Here is a 10,343-nt window from a genome sequence, read left to right on the forward strand (position 1 = left end):
TTTACAAAAATGTGAGGGGTGTACTCACTTCTGTGAGACTGTACATACATATTTATATACATAGCTATATAGTACATTTACTGAAACTTGTATTTGGGTCTCATTCAGATTGTCCAGCTGTAATCTCACTGGTCAGTCATGTGAAATTGTGGAATCAGCTCTACAATCCTCATACTGTGTCCTGAGAGAGCTGGATCTGGGTAACAATGACCTGCGGGATTCCGGAGTGAAGCTGCTCTCTGAAGGACTGAAGAGTCAAAACTGTCCGCTGCAGATTCTGAGGTATGTAAAAAAAAATCTTCCAAGTCTATTTTCCAGTAGAGTCCTGATATTCTGGAAGCTGAGCCTATCTATAGCTCAAACAGCAGAGCATGGTGCTTGCAAAGCCAAAGTCAAGTTTTCTGCTCCCAGAGAATTCATGAACTGATCAAATGTGTGACTTCAATGCAATGCAAGCCACTTTGGATTATCTTAATAAGCACAAATATAAATGAGTAGCTTTGCTGTACAGATTGGTAATACTTTGGTGTGAATGTCATTAATAAAAAAATAAAATGTGTGTAATTTACTCACCCTCATGTTGTTTTAGACCTGTATGACTTAATCTCTTCTCTGCAATTCAAAAGGAGGATTTTTTCCCAAGCTGCTTTTAAAAGGTGCTATGTATTATTTTCAACCACTGGATATTGCACAGGAGCGCAAGCATCTTAGACAATATAAACATGTGCTTCGGGCACACCTCTGCCCTCCCTTCATGCTATGCTAAAATATAAAAAACATGGCTGAGATGTTTTCATTCAGAAAGTGTAGTATTTTATAGTTTTTGTGATCTCAGTCAGAATCACAGTCAGATTTTGATCCAGCAGCTGAAGTTAGTGTAAGTTTCAAAAGGAGGGGCTCACATGCACACCCGCCTGTCCCAGCTGCCAATACACTGGAAAGAAAAGATTAGATTACAACACATATAAAGGGGTTGTGACTTCACTTTCTGCTAAGAATGTCATTACTTCACTGTCTTTACATAGCAAATAGTTGTTTGCTGATTGTGTGCATATATACATTAGAGGTCTACCGATGTATCGGTTTTGCCGATTAATCGGTACCGATAGTTGATTGCTGTTGATCTGCAAAAATCCATGCTGATAGTTTTTCGGGTTGCGTCCATTGCTGCAGCGACTGAGAAGGGTCCGTTGTAATTAAACAGTATGAGAGCGGTCTTTAGAAGCGGAAATTACTGACAGCGCATGCTGTTTGTGACACTGCATGCTGCACAGAGTGGGACACTTCAGATGTGGATTTAAAACCTCGACAAAGAAATGGTTTATGTACAGCATACTGTAGTGCATGTTTTCATATCATTACTAAGTGATTAATTTGTTGACTAGATGATGCATTAGTGGAGAAAGTGCTATCAAGGCTGAGAGGACATGCACATTAGCAGCACCTCAAGTGGTTAAAACACTGTGACCAAAACATGCATGACCAACCCAAATGTTTAATGTCACGATTGTTACCATCTATTTGCGTTAGTTCATATCCAGCTGGTCACATTAATGCATTTGTTAGCCAGCAACGTTTCATATTTAAAGCTAGTGTCGTGAGAAGGCAAACTGATATGTTCATTCAGCCGACAGAAATCCTGCTGCACCGAGTGCCATTCACACAGTTTTACATTACATTACATTATATTTGTCCCAAATCATTGTTAATGTTCTTAAAGACTTCATCCTGGGCTGGAAGATTGTGTATTGTGCATTTTTCAGTAAAATATTTGTATTTCTGTGGGTCAAAAAAAAAGTCTGTATGTTTCGAGAGCTGTAATATAGACTGCACTTTCTTCTTTTGTTTGCTCTGTTTTTTAAACAGCGAACTTCAAACTCATCTATGCCACTTTTTTGATCATTTTTGAAGTGAACCTTTGCCCGTTTGGTGATTTAAAGGGGTCATGAACTGAGAAACCAAAATTCTCTTGATCTTTTAACATATAGAGGTCATCGTACTATAAAAACATCCTGTAAGTTTTAGAACTCAAAACTTTCCCGTTATTCTAAAAACATTCTAAAAACGACAGCTTGTGGAATGTACTGCTCTATGATGTCATAATGTGGATAAACACCGCCTCCACAGAAGATCAACGCCTGCTTCGATATCACTGCCTGTTTAGCCCCGCCCACCGATTCTACATCACTGTCATCAAGATATTTTGTTATTTTGATTAGATAATCATCAAGTGTTTTAGAATAGAAGAAATTAAAGTGTGAGAGTAGACATACAATATCCATTATGTGTGTAATTTCAATGCAATGGCCTTTGTGTAGATATTTAAAGATGGTCATCTTGTTAGATTGTGTTAATTTCAACATTTTCTAATACATTTTAAAATTTCGAAGTTGCTTCTGCTAGCATTAGTTAATGAACTATGAACTAACTTTAATGATCAATATATCATTCATTTTTTGATGTTTTTCTTTTTTCACTTACAAAGTTTGGTTCAGTCCTTTTTCATCATACATTTTAAAAACTATCGGTTGATTTATCGGTATTGGCCAGAGTGGTACAACCTAGCTATCGGTACATGTAAAATCCACTATCAGTTGACCTCTAATATACATCATATATAACACCTTTAAATACATAAAACTACATAAATGGACAGTGGCTGTCAAGCTCCAAAAAGGGAAAACCTGAATGACATTTCAAACCTACTCTCTCTGTAGGTTGTCTGGCTGTATGGTGACAGAGGAAGGCTGTGGTTATTTGTCTTCAGCTCTGAGTTCAAACCCCTCACACCTGAGAGAGCTGGATCTGAGCTACAATCACCCAGGACCATCAGGAGTCCAGCTGCTCAAACACAAACTGCAGGATCCAAACTATAAACTGCAGATACTCAAGTATCTCATTATAACGTTATGTATATGACAGTAGTTATTCTGCATTTCTGTTTTGAGCTGCGTGCACTGAAGATGACCTGTAGAATTAAGCATTTGATAGCAGGTTTTTAATCAATGGGATTTAACTCATCATTTATCTCATATAGAATACGCTTTGTTATTTATACAACATAGCGTTAATATTACGACTTAAAGGCTATCTGCACAAAATGCCCCGAATGCACATGAACGTGTCTGCACGGCTGCAAGCTCCAAAAAGGGAAAACCTGAATGACATTCCAAACCTATTCTCTCTGTAGGTTGTCTGGCTGTATGGTGACCGAGGAAGGCTGTGGTTATTTGTCTTCAGCTCTGAGTTCAAACCCCTCACACCTGAGAGAGCTGGATCTGAGCTACAATCACCCAGGACCATCAGGAGTCCAGCTGCTCAAACACAAACTGCAGGATCCAAACTATAAACTGCAGATACTCAAGTATGTGGGCTAGTTAACTTGTGTATCTTTCTGCTTGGGGTGTCCTCGACTAAGGATTTTCATAGTCGAATCGAAATTTTCGAATCTTGCCGATAGTCGACTGATAGTCGAATCATATGTTTGGGGGCGGGGGGCAAAATACATTACCAAGAGTCAAGTCAGACATTCGACAGTCGTAGTTACTGATGTTAACACAGGGAAAATGTGTAACGGACGCCTCGCAGATACAAAAATAATGTTTTATGTTTTGATTAAAAGATAGTTAACATAAAATGTCAGCGAAACCCTAAGAATTCACAACTTTTTTTTACAGTAGTGCTCTCATTATAACCTTCGACTTATAGGCTATCTGCACAAAATGCCCCGAATGCACATGAACGTGTCTGCACGGCTGTGAATGAACTCCTTTTGTGGACGCGTTCTTCACTCAACAACGTGCAGAAACACAGCAACTAAACTCTAAAAATTCAGTGTTTTATTATAATAGTGTTCTCATTATAATGTTATGTATATGACAGTCCCAGTCCATGTTATTAATATTTTGCATTGTTGTTTGTCCTGCTCGCACTGCGCGCTGAAGAGATAATCACCATAGTACTACAATAAAGCGCTTTACTGCAGCGCAACTTAACCAAATGCATCTTATATGAGATAAATAATATATACACGATATACAGTATATAAACCGGCTGAAATGTTTTAAAATCACTTGTACCCTACCTGATCGAAAACATCCACTCTTTCACTCTGCCTGTGTCAATTTGAGTCTTGTTAAAGATTATGCCGCCAAGATGCTCCTCTGTCGGTCACGGATTATAGAAAGTGAAACTTAAATGTATAGAGGTGGTTGGATTTATTCACACGTTAAAATATTTATTTAAAGCTTCTTACTTTTCAGATTCTTATTTACAGCATTATTTTAATAGGCTGTATATTAACTTATTGGGAGAAAACCAGTAGGTTTGGTAACATTTTACGGTAAGGGTACATTAATTACCATGAATTCATGCATATATTCATGCATGAATTATGCATTACTTCATGCATTAATATCTCATGAATTATCAATTTGAGCACCCCCATATAGCCAAAATGGCATGTTCATAACATCCCCGCGAATATTCGACTGTGAGATTGGTAGTCGAATCAGGCTCCACCTATCGAAGCATCGAATCGTCGACTATTCTGGGTCACCCCTACTTTCTGCATGTGATCTTTGTTTAGAAACTTCTTTTAAAATCTGTTTTTGTGCTCCTGCTGTTTTTAGCTGACTTTATCTGACTGTAATTATTGAATACCACAAAAAAATGACTCATTCTCCTCTTTTTTTTTTTTTTTAAATCTGGGTTACAGTGAAGCACTTGCAATTGAAGTGGATGGGGAAATTAACATTACAATTAGTGGTCAACCAATATAGGTTTTTTTGATGGCTAGTGCCAGAATAGGGTGGTGATAAAAATCCTTTACATTACACCTTTACAAATCCTTGACATTTAAGGCATATTGTACAGTTGTATCACTAATTACACAGCTTTTCACCACAAAAAATAAAGACGAGGACATAAAATGTTATTTGAGAAGAAGCTCAAATGTTATTTGAGGCGTGAGCTCTGTAACACGGCACTGTTTCATCCCACTTGCAGTGCATTTGGTTTCCCATATGTATGACTGAACACCGGTTCTCTCGGTCTCAGTCAGGTCGCGTCTACCAGCTCTTTGTAGGTATGCAAAGCAGGGGTGTGTACACTGCGCCCTCTTCTGGAGACGGGGCGGGAATATGCAGCTCATTTGCATTTGAAGTGATACACACCAAAACAGCTCTTTGTTAGACATGCCCCAAAATTGACATTTTCCAGCTGTTATAATAAATGAGCTGTGGGGTATTTTGAGATGAAACTTTACAGACACTTTCTGGGTACACCCAAGACCAATATTGCATATTGTAAAAAGGAGCATAATAGGTGCCCTTTAAAAAAAAAAAAACATTTATAATTACAACAAATTAGTAATCATTAAAACCTAATAAATACAACCTAATTTTATATTTTCCTTTGATATGGGGTGTTATTTTATACTATAAGGCATGTAGGATCTGATACAGAGCCTAGTGCCCTAAATTATATCACTAATCGCAGTACGCTTTTAAAACCTTTATCAGGTTCGAATGCAGATTTTAATCTTTTTTCCTCAAAACACGGTACTGCTGTATGTTTTACACAACAGTGAAACTGTTTCAATAGACATTACCCAGCTAGTTGTTATTGTTCCAAAAATGTTCCAAGAACATTATGCTATGTTCTGGTAATGTTTTCAGCGGCAAGTTTTATTTTAGTTCCCAGAATATTCTCCTAAAAGTTAGGATAACATTCTCTAAAAACATCCTAAAAATGTTTATTGATAACATTATTAGAGCATTATCCTCTAACATTCTAATTACGATTTAAGCGGGAAACTTTTCATTCGACATTGGATGTGGACTCAAATGTTGCTCAGATGTCAAATTTTGGTTGAAAGTAAAAACCCGACCTTTGTTTTATGATGCTCCAACTTTATTAAATAACTCCAAAAACAGCATTAGTAGCTTCACTTATTATAAACCAGATTGACTTTATTTCTGTCAGACATTTACAAAAGGTCTTAATGAGATTAACAGTGGTTTAGATGTTGATGTCTGTTTGAAAGTAATAGTTTGGCTTGACGTCATCATTATGGTGAGAAGTGTTTGCTTTAGTTGGGCAATTTGACTCTGTATATATGTGTTCCCTTAAGGAACACTGAACACACATTCATTATTAACTCTTAATTAATAGCGAATATGTGTTCCCTAAAGGATTTCCGGGTATTGTTGCTCCTGGCCGCCCTTCCCCTGTTGAAAAAACCAGCATATGCTGGTTAGGTATGTTTTGACGCTGGGATGCTGGTTTAAGATGGTGCTTTGCTGGTTTGTGCTGGTCCTTTGCTGGTTTGTGCTGGTCCTTTGCTGGTTTAAGCTGGTCCTTTGCTGGTTATTAGTAATCATTAAAACCTAATAAATACAACCTAATTTTATATTTTCCTTTGATATGGGGTGTTATTTTATACTATAAGGCATGTAGGATCTGATACAGAGCCTAGTGCCCTAAATTATATCACTAATCGCAGTACGCTTTTAAAACCTTTATCAGGTTCGAATGCAGATTTTAATCTTTTTTCCTCAAAACACGGTACTGCTGTATGTTTTACACAACAGTGAAACTGTTTCAATAGACATTACCCAGCTAGTTGTTATTGTTCCAAAAATGTTCCAAGAACATTATGCTATGTTCTGGTAATGTTTTCAGCGGCAAGTTTTATTTTAGTTCCCAGAATATTCTCCTAAAAGTTAGGATAACATTCTCTAAAAACATCCTAAAAATGTTTATTGATAACATTATTAGAGCATTATCCTCTAACATTCTAATTACGATTTAAGCGGGAAACTTTTCATTCGACATTGGATGTGGACTCAAATGTTGCTCAGATGTCAAATTTTGGTTGAAAGTAAAAACCCGACCTTTGTTTTATGATGCTCCAACTTTATTAAATAACTCCAAAAACAGCATTAGTAGCTTCACTTATTATAAACCAGATTGACTTTATTTCTGTCAGACATTTACAAAAGGTCTTATTGAGATTAACAGAGGTTTAGATGTTGATGTCTGATTAAAAGTAATAGTTTGGTTTTATGTCACCGTTATGGTGATAAGTGCTTTAGTTGGGCAATTTGAAACTTGACTTCACAATGCTTTTCTCTATCTGCTGTACCTATGCTTGTTATGGCAAAAACAGCAAGAAAGCATGTGATTAGATGATGTCAGTTGCTTGCTGATGATTAAGATATCATCACATAGTGGTCTGATTATCTGATTTCACACAGTCTAATCTATGTTATTAGTTGCACATTATTTATTACAGCAACTCAATGGTTCTACAGACTGAAACACAGCAGAATTTTAATCAGATCGTTTGAAGGATAAAAAAAAAAACAATTGTTTCTCACACAAACATCAAGAATCAGTGTATGAATCTCAACAATGGTGACATGCTTCATGCTGCAATGCATTCTGGGAGCCATGGATGAGTTTTGTATGATTGATGTTTGTGTGCGTCTTAACATTCAGTAGTTCAAAATGATTTGTGAAAAATGTGATTTAAAAAGTACAGACAGAAATACAGATTATCTGATAAAACTGCTGGATCGTATGCTGTTGATTTTATGTCATATGGAATTAATAGCATGGATTAGACTCTAGATGACATCAGTTAATCAGACCACTACATGATGATATCTATAACATCAGCAAGTAACCAACATCATCTGATCACATTTTTCTCACACTGTTTTTGCCAGAACAAACATAGTCCCAGCAGCCAAACAAAAACTAACATTGAAAAGTTTGAGTCAAACTGCCTAACTACTGATCACCATAATGGTGACGTCAAACTAAACTATTATTTTCAATAAACCATCATCATCTAAAACTCTGTTAATCTCAATAAGACCTTTTGTAAATGTATGGCAGAAATAAAGTCAATCTGTTTTATAAGTGAAGCTGGTAATGCTGGAAGCTGTTTTTGGAGTTATTTAATCTGGAGCTTGACATCAAACAAAGGTTGGGTTTTCACTTTCAACCAAAATTTGACTTCTGAGCAATGTAAATCCACATCTAGTGTGATGGGAAGCTTTATTAGAATGTTATACGATAATGTTCTAACAATGTTATCAATAACATTTTTAGAATGTTTTTAGAGAATGTTATCCTACTTTTTAGCAGAACATTCTGGGAACTAAAATAAAACTTGCCACTGAAAACATTCCCAGAACACGAAACATTTCTAGATGGGTAGTTATCAGTCCGTTGAACATTATTTATTTGTGTACATTTCTGTCTCTGTTCAGTTTGGACGATGGAGGACATTTCAGGATCGTTCCAGGACTGAAAAAATGTAAGTCTTCTCTCACGTTTAAACACACCGATGCATATTTAATGATGTCATAGATATTCTGACTTCTATTCCTGTGTTCAGATACCTTTGATCTCACACTGGATCCGAACACGGCACACACTCGTCTCATTGTCTTTGAAGGGAACAAAAAAACAACATGTGTTAAAGAGCATCAGCCGCATCCTGATCATCCAGAGAGATTTGAGCGCTTTGAGCAGGTTTTGTGTGTTGAGAGACTGACTGGACGCTGTTACTGGGAGGTTGAATGGAGCGGCTGGAGTCATGTAGCAGTGTCATATAAAGGAGTCAGCAGGAAGGATGGAAGTGACAGTCGGTTTGGTCTCAATGAAAAGTCCTGGAATCTTTACTGTTGCAATAATATTTACTCTGTCTGGCATAAAAATAAGAGCACAAATATTCCTTCCCCTTCAGCCTTGTCTAATAGAGTAGGAGTGTATGTGGACGTGTCGGCCGGCTCTCTGTCCTTCTACAGCGTCTCTGACACACACACACTCACACACTTACACACATTCAACACCACATTCACTGAACCCCTCTATGCTGGATTTGGACTTTATAATGATTCCTCAGTGTCTCTGTGTCAGATTTAACATAATCTGGTGAGAATTTGTTTATACCTAGGTCTGTCTGAATACTCAACTCTAATTGGCTGGAAGGTGTGCTTTAAAGCTGTTTGATGCACATGTCGTTCCAGTGAGTTTAATCATGTTCCATATTAATGCACTACTTTCAGTGCACACAGAGAGAGAGAGAGAGAGAGAGAGAGAGAGAGAGAGAGAGAGCGAGCGATTGTGCTGCAGACACAGAAACATTCAGGAGCATACAAACTTGTTGTCAACGTTGTCCTGCAACTTACCTTAATAAAATAGCGTTGATACTCAATTGCTATATTATATGTCTTAGCAAAGAGAGGTAACATCGCTGCTTCTGATGTAATTCAACTCACAGCTTAACTATTAGAGAGACCTGCACAGTTCAATTTAAGGCATTATACAGACATGCATTTCCATTGTAACGTAAGTGTGTTATTAGGCTTGTTTCGCATTGCATGCTTAAGCAGTACATATGCCATTTATTCTAGCAACCATATTAACAGCTCATAGCATTCATACTGCCCACATTAGCAGTGCTGTGCAGTAGAACACTTTACTAACCTATAACTGTAACCAAAGGTGCTTATTATAGATCTCATTTTATTAAAACTATTTTCTATTCAACATTGAACTTCTGATCTATCTTTCATCAGGGTTTCTGTGGGTCTGTGATATGGTTTAATGTGACATGGTTTAATTTCCTCCCCATGACCATTTTGAAATAAACAACCCATTTCATGTGTTGTTTTGCATCATTCCCATTCCACTTCTCGCATGTGTTTTATGATAAAATGTGTTTTGGGGACTGGATAGAGTCGTTGGGTGGCAGAGCTGTTGTCATCTCGCATAGTGTGTGACCCGCTGTTGCGGATCATTTATGTAGTGTCACGTAGTGTGAACACCACAATGACTTCAAGACAGACAGAAAGTCATGTAGTCTGAACAGCACAGCAATCTGCAGACATTTAAAGTCATGTAGTATGAACTAGGCTTTAAGTGTAACATGATGAAAGTCCCACCTCTGTTTATATTACAATTTGTGTAATACATTTTAAATTCCAGTGCATAGAGGCAAAACGGCATTTGGTGGCCGGAAAAAATATTATTCATATGTAATGCCATAGTTTAACCACTAGATGCCCGTATGGCTGTTTAATAAATATACATGTATAGCTCTAGAACAGGGGTGCCCAAGCTCGGTCCTGGAGGGCCGGTGTCCTGAAGAGTTTAGCTCCAACCCCAATTAAACACACCTGAACCAGCTAATCAAGCTCTTACTAGACATACTAGAAACTTGAAGGCAGGTGTGTTGAGGCAAGTTGGAGCTAAACTCTGCAGGACACTGGCCCTCCAGGACCGAGTTTGGGCACCCCTGCTCTAGAACATTTGTGGTCATAATT

The 10,343-nt window shown here is 37.4% G+C and overlaps 1 protein-coding gene across 1 annotated transcript in view; it reads left to right on the plus strand.

The window, feature by feature from the left end:
- The window catches only part of LOC107690223 (protein NLRC3-like), a 21,748-nt gene extending 11,706 nt beyond the window's left edge, over positions 1-10,042 (plus strand). The window contains exons 2-5 of the mRNA XM_016488478.1: positions 109-282; positions 2,718-2,891; positions 8,283-8,329; positions 8,411-10,042. Coding sequence (XP_016343964.1) covers positions 109-282; positions 2,718-2,891; positions 8,283-8,329; positions 8,411-8,940 — 925 coding nt within the window. The 3' untranslated portion in view covers positions 8,941-10,042. The remainder of the gene's footprint in view (positions 1-108; positions 283-2,717; positions 2,892-8,282; positions 8,330-8,410) is intronic.
- Positions 10,043-10,343: the final 301 nt, after the last annotated feature.

Source organism: Sinocyclocheilus anshuiensis, unplaced genomic scaffold (genome assembly GCF_001515605.1).
Source record: "Sinocyclocheilus anshuiensis isolate Anshui unplaced genomic scaffold, SAMN03320099.WGS_v1.1 scaffold2520, whole genome shotgun sequence".
Classification (NCBI taxonomy): Eukaryota; Metazoa; Chordata; class Actinopteri; order Cypriniformes; family Cyprinidae; genus Sinocyclocheilus; species Sinocyclocheilus anshuiensis.